The 12,263-nt window shown below is 41.6% G+C and overlaps 1 protein-coding gene across 2 annotated transcripts in view; it reads right to left on the reverse strand.

Moving 5' to 3' along the window:
- LOC137617123 (vacuolar protein sorting-associated protein 8 homolog) overlaps window positions 1–12,263 on the reverse strand; it is a 66,673-nt gene that overhangs the window by 6,326 nt on the left and 48,084 nt on the right. For both annotated transcript variants that reach the window (XM_068346972.1, XM_068346971.1), the window contains one exon: window positions 8,586–8,772. In XM_068346972.1, coding sequence (XP_068203073.1) covers window positions 8,586–8,770 — 185 coding nt within the window. In that variant the 5' untranslated portion in view covers window positions 8,771–8,772. The remainder of the gene's footprint in view (window positions 1–8,585; window positions 8,773–12,263) is intronic.

The raw sequence follows: 12,263 nt of genomic DNA on the forward strand, positions 1-12,263 counted from the left end.
CTACAGGGTCCAATATGGCTACCCATTCCTTGTAGCAATTAAGCATGGTGCTACAGATAGAGTAGTTTTGGGTGGGGATTGTTATACAATCCTTTTCTTAGAAAAGGAAGGTGGGTCCATCAGGACGACATGGCCATCTCACCCAAAAATAGATTTTTCGCTTAGCTTCAAAATCCGTTTTTTGGGGCTAAACCATGTCGTCCTGATGGAAGCTTACCAGAGAATTACTTGTAAGTACTGTATCTGTGGGTTTGTGTAAGTGCCTCAACCTTGAGTCAGCTTCTATATGGTCATCCAGACCACAGAAATATATGACTATACTGTTATACGTCATATCCACTAAGCATGAACAATGTTAGGGCTTCCTGCCCCCTGCAGGGAAATGTCATCCTTGACAATAGAAGCAGCAAGGTTTGTATATGTATACAGTATAGGAACAAATGTAATTATCATTCAGATATTTTGTTCACATATAGAAGTACCCTCAAGTATATACTTTTACTTTAGGAAATTAAGCAAAGAACTCCGTCTAATTTGGGGCGAATAAGATGCAAATACACATTATACATTTGTTTGAATAGACATCTTAAATGTAACAATTAGTGTATCAAAATTAGTATCAGAATTATACATCCAACATATAAAAGGTATATATAATTATTACCTGAAAGGGAAAAAATTATGATTAGCCACTCAAAATCAGTTGAAAAATTATTAAGATAATTTCACTGTAAATGTTGGATAATTATCAACACTGCATACAAGTGTACACATGGTACTGGTGTCATTGGTATGATTCTGCATCTATAAAGAACAGTCCTAGTGTCACCAGCGTGACACTTAATAAAAGGTATTGCACTGAAAGGTGTTAACACCTTTTCAATCAAAAACTGAAACAGTCCCAAACAATTCACTGTTCATCGCAGCACTAGACGACAGGTTTCACAACACTACCTGCCGCCACCACAAAATGTTTTAAGGCGTGCACTTGCTTTGCATAATGTTTATAGAAGACTCTGGATGATTTCCAACCAGTGTATGAGCGGAGTCTCTCAAAGTCCATACACTGAAAAGAGTTCAGTGAGGAAGCAATCTTTCTCGGATCATGACCTACGGGTGTACTATCAGGATCCGCTCTGCGAATGAAGTAGGTGAGCTTTGCCCTCAGTTGTTTTAGGGATAAGTTTGATCCAGAGGTTTCTCCTTTAAAGAACTGTTCTCCCCTGAAGTCTGAAGTTCTTCGAAGATAGACCTTTAGACACTCTACAAGACATCGAGAGACATCTTCCTTCAGAGGGCAGATTCTCCAGGGACCCCACCTTTTGATGGGTAGCTTATTTTGGTGAGAAAGGTAGGATCAGGAAAGATTCAGTTCTCCCACTTCTGTGAACTGAATATGACCCTCGTCTCTTGATAGGGCTACTATTTCACTAACACTAGCCCCTGAGGCTATGGCAAACAGAAATATCACTTTTTGTGTTACATCCTTTAGAGAGCAATCTTCATTGTTCAAGGTTGAAGCATAGTGTAAGACTTTGTCCAGAGACCATGAAATGGGCTTCGGAGGGGCTGCTGGTTTAAGTCTAGCGCATGCCTTCGGAATCTTGTTGAAGATTTCGTTCGCAAGGTCCACCTGGAAGGCGTATACAAGAGGTCTAGTCAAAGCTAACTTACACATAGTTATTGTTGTGGCAATCAAGTCTTGTTCGTGAAGGTGGATGAAGAAGGACAGGCAGAAGTCTATTAAGATTTCCTTTGGCTTCTTTGCTTTTACAAAAGCAACCCACTTCTTCCAAGACGATTCATATTGTCTTCTGGTTGACTGACTTGTATTCTTCTAGAAAGTCTATACTGTCTTTCGAGATCCTAAATCTTTTCTTGACTGCTAAGGCAAGAAAATCATGAGATGAAGGTTATGGGTTCTCTGTGATGAAGCAAAGACAGTCGACTTCTGAACCAATTGAGATAGAGCCGGGTTCAGTAGAGGAACCAGCCTCAACTTCAGTTCCATCACCAGAGGGAACCAATTGTTCTTGGGCCACTTGGGGGTCACTACTGCTGCAGTTCCCTTGAAGGATCTCGGCTTGTTGAGGACCTTCAGCAGGAGATTCGTTGGAGGGAACAGGTAGATATGGGTCCCTCTGTTCCAATCGAGGGACATGGCATCCATTGCCTCTGCCAGAGGGTCCTCGTATGGGGCTACGTATCAAGGTAGTCTCTTGTTGTCGCTCGTTGCGAAGAGGTCGATCTGCAGTTCTGGGACTTTTTCCAAGATGAAGGAGAATGAGTCTGCATCTAGGGACCATTCTGACTCTATCAGCTTTAGCCTCGATAGAGGGTCCGCCATCACATTGCGGAACCCTTGTAGGTGAACTGCTGATGAGTGCCATCTCTTCTTTCTCGCGAAACAAATGATGGCTAGTATCACGTGATTGATGTGTGGCGATCTCGAGCCTTGTCGGTTCAGACATCTCATTATCACTTTGCTGTCCAGGACCAGCCTGATGTGGGCTGATCTGTGAGGGGATAGCTTTTTCAACGTCAAGAGGACTGCCATGGCCTCCAGAATATTGATGTGAAAGGTCTTGAACAGGGATGACCAGGTCCCTTGGGTTTTCCTTTGATGGGAGTGACCTCCTCATCCTTCTGTCGAGGCATCCGTGTGGATGGTCACCAATGGGGGAGGTGGTTGTGAGGGAACGGTCCTTGTTAGGCTCTTGAACTTTGACCACGGCTTGAGAAGTGATCGTAGTAAGGTCGGTACCGGTCTCTGTAGATCTCTTTGAGCGTTTGATGCGTATCTTCTCCAGACTACTGACGCATCTTTCAGCTGTGCTCTTAGCACTGGGTCTGTCACTGCTGCAAACTGGAGAGAGCTCAGTACTCTTTCCTGTTGGCATCTTGAGATCCTGTCTCAGTAGTCTCTTGACATAACCCGCGATCTCTCTCCTCTTCTTTGGTGGAATGGAGAGGCGGTGACTTCAAGTTCCAATGGATTCCCAGCCATTGAAACTCCCGAGCTGGAGAAAGGCGAGACTTCTTGTAGTTGATCTTGAATCCCAGATGTTCCAGGAACTGGATCACTTTCTTGGATGCTTGCAGAGAAGCAGTCTTGGATGCTGCCCACACCAGCCAGTCGTCCAAGTATGCTGCTACCTGAACACCTTCTAGGCGTAGTTGTTGTACGACTGCGTCCGCAAGTTTTATGAAGATCCTTGGGGCTATGTTTAGTCCGACGAGCATGGCTCTGAAGACATACTTTGTCTTCTGTAACTTGAATCCTAGGTAGGAGGAAAGGGGGCGGCTGACTGGAAGGTGCCAGTAAGCATCTGCCAGGTCTATTGAGACTGTATACGCCCCTTTCGGTAACAGGGTCCTGATGTGTTGAAGGGTTTACATCCTGAACTTGTTCTCGATGAATTTGGTGAGTGGCGACAAGTCTAGAATGACTCTGAGTTTGTCTGAGTCCTTCTTGGGAACACAGAACAGCCTTCCCTGGAATTTGATGGACTTTGCTTTCCTTATAACCTTCTTGTTCAAGAGTTCTAAGGTATATTCTTCCATTAAGGGGGTGGAGTGTTGGAAGAACTGAGGAAATGAAGGTGGAGATCTGTTCCATTTCCATCCTAGTCCGTTTCTGATTAGGCTGTGGCCCCAGAAATCGAAGGTCCAACGATCCCGAAAGTGGTGGAGTCTCCCTCCTACCTGGAGCATTTCATTGCTTAGATGGTCCTGAGGGTTTGCCACCCTGACCACGTCCTCCCCTGCCTCGTGAGGGGTTTCTTGAGGAGCCACGTCGAGATCCTCTTCCTTTCGGGCGAAAGGTAGTGGTGTGCCTCTCAAACCCTAGGTTGAAGGCTGGTGACTGGGCTACCAGCTGTTGAGGCCCCACTTGGAAGGTGGTCTGTGGATGAGCAACCACTTGGGGCATCGCGGTCATGGTGACCGTGGGATGTTGCTGAACAGGCCGAGAATGTAGTCTAGGCTTCTTTGTCTTCCTCTTGGATTGGGGACCAGCATCCGGAGAAGACTTCCTCTTTGAGGAGATGCCCCACTTTTGGAGAAGGTTCCTATTCTCTGTGGCGGCTTTCACTACTACCTCTTGAACCACTTCCTTTGGGAAGAGGTCGTTACCCCAGAAACAGGAAGTAATCAGCTTCCTGGGGTTCGTGTTTGACCGTTGCATTGGTAAACACGAACTCCCTACAGGCCCTCCTGGCCTTCACGAAAGCGTACAGGTCCTTGACGAGGGTGGCCATGTGCACCTTGGCCAGGATCGTATACATATCTGGGGTGCTGGCATTGCCTGCACACATCTCCATGCAGTTCTGGAGGGAAAGGGAGGCGGCTAGCCTCTCCTTTGTCTCTTGCTCCCTTCGCAAGAGAAAGTCCGATAGCTTTGGTAGGTTCTTGCTGGACTGCTGTCCTGCGATGTCTGTGTCAAGCTTCGCTACCTCCTTCCATTCCTTCTCATCTGTGGGCAAGGCCAGAGACAAAGGCTTACACACCTCTAGTGTAGGGCATGGTTTGCCTGCATCAGCGTCTTTGAGTACGCTTAGGAGAGCCTTCGACGTGAAGGGGAAGGCTCTCGAAGAAGGCGCAAGAAAGGTAGGGTGTTTCTTGCTCAGTACAGAAACTCATGAGTTAGTGTATCGTGCCTTCTTCAGGCTACTTGTCAAGACAGCCTGTGCCTTGTCGTGGTCGAATACCATGATCTCCTTTGGTTCCGTCTCTTCTCTCGACGCTGCCTCGTTCTTCAGCCGGATGAAACCCTCCGGGTAAGCCGCAAAGTTAGGCCAAAACTCAGTGTCATCCAGGTGGACGGCTCCCAACTTTTTCGAGATGTAGAGTTTGCCAATCGGCATGTACTCCGCATACCTTCAGGGATTGGTCTCGGAGCAGGGTGGCAGGTCCTTCACTGTGGGTCGCTTGTAAGACCTTCGGGAGGTGATGATCTGAGTTGCTTCACGGAACTCTCTCGTCATCTTTTCTTTCAAGTCTACGTTCTCCTTACGTAGATTCTCCATCAGCGTGGTAATGTGGGCCAAAACAGCATGACCCATCACGTCTAATGGAGGGGTAGGAGTCGAAGACGTAGACGGTGACGGCTCGACTGCCGGCACGGGCAGAGGGGGTTTCTCCACTTCTGTCGAGTCGTGATCCTCATCTCCTCCGGGTGGTAGAGTCGACTCTTCATCAGAATCTTCTCGAAGGAGATCCTTCTCCGTGTCTGTGGACACTTCAGACATCCTTTCCTCCTGGTGGATGTCCATGCCTTGTAAGGCTTCACTGACATCGGCCTCGAATGTGATCTGGACGCAGGGTATGACGGCATCAGCTGTTGCCTTTGAGAACAGCAAGCTTTGCATCATCTTGTTGGGGAGGTACGGTCCAGGAGAGTTCTTCTGGAACCCTCATACCCATTTCCGATGATTTTCCCGTGCTACATCCCTCGACTCCGCCAACTTGGGGTCGCCGAAACCCTCGGTCAAGGCCGAGCAGACGTTACAGTCCTTGGGGTCCCAATACCTCAAGGTTTCAGTTGTCACTACACAGGCGGCATGAGACCTGCACATAGTGTGACCACAAAAGTTCCTACTTTTGTGGTTATAGTACATCATCTCACATTTTAGCTTTTGGTCCTCCTGTAAAGAAAGGAAATTGAAATGAGTATGCGGTAATTTATCAAACTTGATAAATTAATGTATTTTTATGCAAGAAAATTTTGGTATTATCTTAACCATTATAGTTTAGGATAGTAAGCTAGAAAGGAAATAGGAAAGACACATACTGTACTTGTGCCTCCTGTCCAGCCAATTACTGTGACCTCCCTCAATATTAATATTTTAGAATTTCCTTATTAAGGTAAAACTAGAGTGGAAGGGTTCTAACTTCTAGAGTTAGAATTAGTGTATACTAGCACTAACCCTTTCATACAAGAGTATTAATATTGTAGGGTAAGATTAAATGATCTGATGACTATGGTTCATCAGGGTATTGAAGGAATACTTCACTTCAATATTATAATCGGTCTCAACAATGAACTGTGAAAGGATACACAGAATATGTTGGAAAATATAAACTACTGTATAATATATACTATAGTTTTCTGTCTGCAGTATGTACTATACTACAGAAATACTGGCTACTGTATAAGCATATACTGTAGTTCACCCGGCATGCTGCCGGCTAAGCTAGTACCTGGCGGCACTGCATGCCGGCTAGGTTAGTACCTGACGGCACTAGCCAACAGAAAGAGAGAAAGCATGGAGAGAAAGGTTGCCTTATTATAGTTTAGTACAATGAATAAGGGTGTAGGTACTACTGTTCCTACTGCTTTCTTCCAGAATGAGGGTTCAAATGGAAGGGGGGAATGAATCTTTCTAGCTTCCACCCAGCCACAAGATCTGTTGCCAGCCACTGCCAGTTCCAGGGATGTGGATGGCAGTCCAAGAGAGGACTGAAGAAAACTCAAAGACATTAGGGTCTCCTGCCGGCAGCCGTCATGACCGGCACAACCTTTCCCGGAGCCTTGTGTCCGTAGGGGGAAGGTCAGAGCAGCTATCAAGCCGCCTATGTAGGAGCCCGGCCGGCACCACAGCCCACCCGGCAAGCGGGGAGATTGTAGGACATCGGCCAAAGACATGCGATGGCTAGGCTATCGCTAAATGACAGAGAGGGGCAGGAAAAAGGTCTTGTGTGTTGTGTCGGGAGAAGGCGGCAGGATTGCCGGCCATTTCCAGTCACAAATCAGAAACATCGTTTTAATATCGGCACCGTCCTGGGCGGCAGAAGAATATCGATTCTTCAGCCCAGGACCTTGCCGAAACAAGACTTGTCTTCTAGATCGCAAGGGAGAAGGTGGCAGCATTGTACTACCACTTCGGATGCGGGCTAGGGAAGCTAGGCTTCCTATGTCTGCAACTGTAAGCCAGCAGTGGAGTGACTACTCCCCGGCAGCCGAGTTGTTGGCATAAAGACTGAATACTCTGAGTTACTGTTGTAATACCAAGCCGGGATACTCGCCGGCAAGGGGGAGGACAGAAAACACTAGCCTAGTCAAGCCGGAGTATACTACTTTATGGCAAGACCAAGATAGGGTTGTCGCCTTATGGCGACACTCAGAGGGAAGGAAGGGTTTACCCTTAAATATCTAAAAGAGACGAGTATCCAATTATATATAATTCTAGGAGATATACTATCTCCTGTTGAATTGATAAAACGATACGCGAGGGTAAACGGGGATAATGTACGAAAGTATACTAAAGCGCGTAGGCTAGGTTAGCCTAGCGTGGGGCGAGATCTCGGCTACGCTATATCACCGAGAGACTAACATATATGATCGACACATTGTAAGGAAGAGGAAATATACGTGCATGATCTTATCTTCACTAGTATAATTTTGCCTAAATAGCTATAATTCATTAAAGCTAAATACCGGGAATGTCGTTCTACTGACTAAATAAGGCATATGTAGCAAATGACAGTGTCCAAAATGGTGCCTCCGGTTACCGGCTACGCTCCGATAAACACATCTAATTTATGCTAATTTAACTGTGAGAAGGGAGCGATAAATTATACACAGGAAAGATTAAATACTCAACTTTCCAGAGGCAGAAGATGCTGGAGAATGCATGATAAATCCTCGTAAATAGCGATCGAAACACTAAAAGCAAGCGGGAGTACATCGTGCCCAATTCGCTACAAAACAAGGAATGGGTAGCCATATTGGACCCTGTAGTAGTACGGGAAGGGAATCCACTGGGTAACCTTGATGGCAGCTCCCCTTCAATTTCGCCACTCTTCCCCCTCAGAGCGAAAACTCTATTCGGGGTGAAGATTGCCATGTGTCGTATCAAGAAATACGTCCCCTGATATTATACGATATCCTTAAGAAAATTTTTAAGGATACTCGCGCCAGGAGTTAGAATTCTGGAGACCTATGATCAATTCTCTGGGAGTATCACTGTAGCCAAACATCCCTTAGAAAGCTGCCTAAAGGAACCTTCCATCAGGACGACATGGCTTGAGGCCAAAAAACTGATATATAGTCAACTAGCTAAGTTTAACTATTCACTTACTAAGCAAACCATATAATTAGAAAATATAACATTTTGGCAACTCTACCGCAGTACACCTAAATAAATATATATATACACCTGCTATAAAAGTACTTATTTAATTCTCTCATAGAAAAATTCTATACTGTTACAAGTGTAATCACACATACGTAGTATTAAACTATGGTTTATTTGGAAAGGATTTTGGTATTCTTTGCCAAATTGTGGTTATTTATTTGGCAAGGATTTCAGTATTCTATGTTGAACTTTGGTGAATTATTTGGCAAGGATTTCAGTATTCTACGTTGAACTTTGGCAAATTATTTGGTAAAGATTTCAGTATTCTATGTTTAACTGGGGTTAATTATTTGGTAAAAATTTTGGTATTCTATGGCAAACTCTGGTTAATTATTTAGTAATGATTGCAGTATTCTATGTTAAACTGGTTAATCATTTGGTAAATATTCCAGTGCAGTATTCTATGTCAAACTGCCGTTAATTATTCTGTAACACCATAAAACTTACAAGTGAGCAACCGCTTTGCTTGCCGGATGATACACGCTGTGGCATATGGCACAAGTTGTACTATATATGACAAGGGGCGATGCGGCCTGGCCGAGTTTCACCGTTAAATATCTTAGTTGGTCCTCTGCAATCATATTCACAACCCCGGAGTAGAGCGTTTCTTCGTAAACGTATCTCTCCACCATACCTGAAACGTGCGAGGAATAATGCAGAAAAATGAGAATAAAATTCATTTATAAACATCCCTTTTTTTTTTTGAACAGTAAAAAAGTGAAATATTTTATGATAGGCTTTCAGTTTCTTGACTTCATCATTATCAACATCATTATCGTCACCTCCTACGCCTATTGGCTCAAAAGGGCCTATGTTAGATTTCGCCAGTCGTCTCTATCTAGAGCTTTTAATTCAATACTTCTCCATTCATCATCTCCTACTTCATGCCATTTAGGCCTGGGTCTTCCAACTCTTCTAGTGCCTTGTGGAGTCCAGCTAAAAATAGCTTCCAATCTCACATCTTTTACTCTCTATCGTACTACATCCAAGCGCATTCAGACACCCCAAAACTAGAGTGCTGGGAGTAGTCACTCTACCCCCAGCTCCTCTTCTTTGATATCTGACAGGAAGTAACTATACAGGAGAGGGGATTCCCAGTGGCCTAGTCCCGTCCATTTTAGTTGTCTTTTACGACATACTAGGATACGTTGGCGCTATTCTAATTGTTGTTATGCCCTTGCGGCAACAGGGGGGGCAAAAATAACGGCAAGGGTAAGAAATAGAAATAATAACAATAATAATTACTGTAATAATAATAACAAAGGGATAGTTTAAGTACTTAACATAACTTCAAAGAAGAAAAAAATTTGTATGAGGACAAAATTGTGTATACATATGATGGAACTGAGTAAAAATATATATATTGTACATTTATGTGTATTAGTAAAAATGTGTTGCACTTTAAAAATAAAAAGATTTAAAAAATATGAATAATTGTGTATGTTACATAAACTAAATCACTTAAAAGGCCTAAAGGAAGTAAGAAGTTAAAGTACGCTATAACATTAGAAATTCTAAATACAGAAGGTACTCAACTTACATATGTTCAGAGATACACACGTACCTTTGAAACACTAAAGTTTAATAAGTATGTACATTTGAATACGAAAGTTTAATAAGTACGTACCTTTGAAACACAAAAGTTTAATAAGTATGTACATTTGAATACGAAAGTTTAATAAGTACGTACCTTTGAAACACAAAAGTTTAATAAGTATGTACACTTGAATACGAAAGTTTAATAAGTACGTACCTTTGAAACACGACAGTTTAATAAGTACGTACCTTTGAAACACGACAGTTTAATAAGTATGTACTTTTGAAACACGAAAGTTTAATAAGTACGTACCTTTGAAACACAAAAGTTTAATAAGCATGAACCTTTGAAACACGAAAGTTTAATAAGTACGTGCCTTTGAAACACGAAAGTTTAATAAGCATGAACCTTTGAAACACGAAAGTTTAATAAGTACGTGCCTTTGAAACACGAAAGTTTAATAAGTACGTGCCTTTGAAACACGAAAGTTTAATAAGCATGAACCTTTGAAACACGAAAGTTTAATAAGTACGTGCCTTTGAAACACGAAAGCTTAATAAGTACGTGCCTTTGAAACACGAAAGTTTAATAAGTACGTACCTTTGAAACACAAAAGTTTAATAAGCATGAACCTTTGAAACACGAAAGTTTAATAAGTACGTGCCTTTGAAACACGAAAGCATAATAAGTACGTGCCTTTGAAACACGAAAGTTTAATAAGTACGTACCTTTGAAACACAAAAGTTTAATAAGCATGAACCTTTGAAACACGAAAGTTTAATAAGTACGTGCCTTTGAAACACGAAAGCATAATAAGTACGTGCCTTTGAAACACGAAAGTTTAATAAGCATGAACCTTTGAAACACGAAAGTTTAATAAGTACGAACCTTTGAAACACGAAAGTTTAATAAGCATGAACCTTTGAAACACGAAAGTTTAATAAGTACGTGCCTTTGAAACACGAAAGTTTAATAAGCATGAACCTTTGAAACACGAAAGTTTAATAAGTACGTGCCTTTGAAACACGAAAGCATAATAAGTACGTGCCTTTGAAACACGAAAGTTTAATAAGCATGAACCTTTGAAACACGAAAGTTTAATAAGTACGAACCTTTGAAACACGAAAGTTTAATAAGCATGAACCTTTGAAACACGAAAGTTTAATAAGTACGTGCCTTTGAAACACGAAAGTTTAATAAGCATGAACCTTTGAAACACGAAAGTTTAATAAGTACGTGCCTTTGAAACACGAAAGCTTAATAAGTACGTGCCTTTGAAACACGAAAGTTTAATAAGTACGTACCTTTGAAACACAAAAGTTTAATAAGCATGAACCTTTGAAACACGAAAGCATAATAAGTACGTGCCTTTGAAACACGAAAGTTTAATAAGTACGTACCTTTGAAACACAAAAGTTTAATAAGCATGAACCTTTGAAACACGAAAGTTTAATAAGTACGTGCCTTTGAAACACGAAAGCTTAATAAGTACGTGCCTTTGAAACACGAAAGTTTAATAAGTACGTACCTTTGAAACACAAAAGTTTAATAAGCATGAACCTTTGAAACACGAAAGTTTAATAAGTACATGCCTTTGAAACACGAAAACATAATAAGTACGTGCCTTTGAAACACGAAAGTTTAATAAGTACGTACCTTTGAAACACAAAAGTTTAATAAGCATGAACCTTTGAAACACGAAAGTTTAATAAGTATGTACCTTTGAAACACGAAAGTTTAATAAGCATGAACCTTTGAAACACGAAAGTTTAATAAGTACGTGCCTTTGAAACACGAAAGTTTAATAAGTACGTACCTTTGAAACACGAAAGTTTAATAAGCATGAACCTTTGAAACACGAAAGTTTAATAAGCATGAACCTTTGAAACACGAAAGTTTAATAAGTACGTACCTTTGAAACACGAAAGTTTAATAAGTACGTACCTTTGAAACACGAAAGTTTAATAAGCATGAACCTTTGAAACACGAAAGTTTAATAAGTACGTGCCTTTGAAACACGAAAGCATAATAAGTACGTGCCTTTGAAACACGAAAGTTTAATAAGTACGTACCTTTGAAACACAAAAGTTTAATAAGCATGAACCTTTGAAACACAAAAGTTTAATAAGTATGTACCTTTGAAACACGAAAGTTTAATAAGTACGTACCTTTGAAACACGAAAGTTTAATAAGCATGAACCTTTGAAACACGAAAGTTTAATAAGTACGTGCCTTTGAAACACGAAAGCATAATAAGTACGTGCCTTTGAAACACGAAAGTTTAATAAGTACGTACCTTTGAAACACAAAAGTTTAATAAGCATGAACCTTTGAAACACGAAAGTTTAATAAGTACGTACCTTTGAAACACGAAAGTTTAATAAGTACGTACCTTTGAAACACGAAAGTTTAATAAGCATGAACCTTTGAAACACGAAAGTTTAATAAGTACGTGCCTTTGAAACACGAAAGCATAATAAGTACGTGCCTTTGAAACACGAAAGTTTAATAAGCATGAACCTTTGAAACACGAAAGTTTAATAAGTATGTACCTTTGAAACACGAAAATTTAATAAGCATGAACCTTT

The sequence above is a fragment of the Palaemon carinicauda genome, chromosome 23, assembly GCF_036898095.1.
Source record: "Palaemon carinicauda isolate YSFRI2023 chromosome 23, ASM3689809v2, whole genome shotgun sequence".
In the NCBI taxonomy this organism is placed as follows: Eukaryota; Metazoa; Arthropoda; class Malacostraca; order Decapoda; family Palaemonidae; genus Palaemon; species Palaemon carinicauda.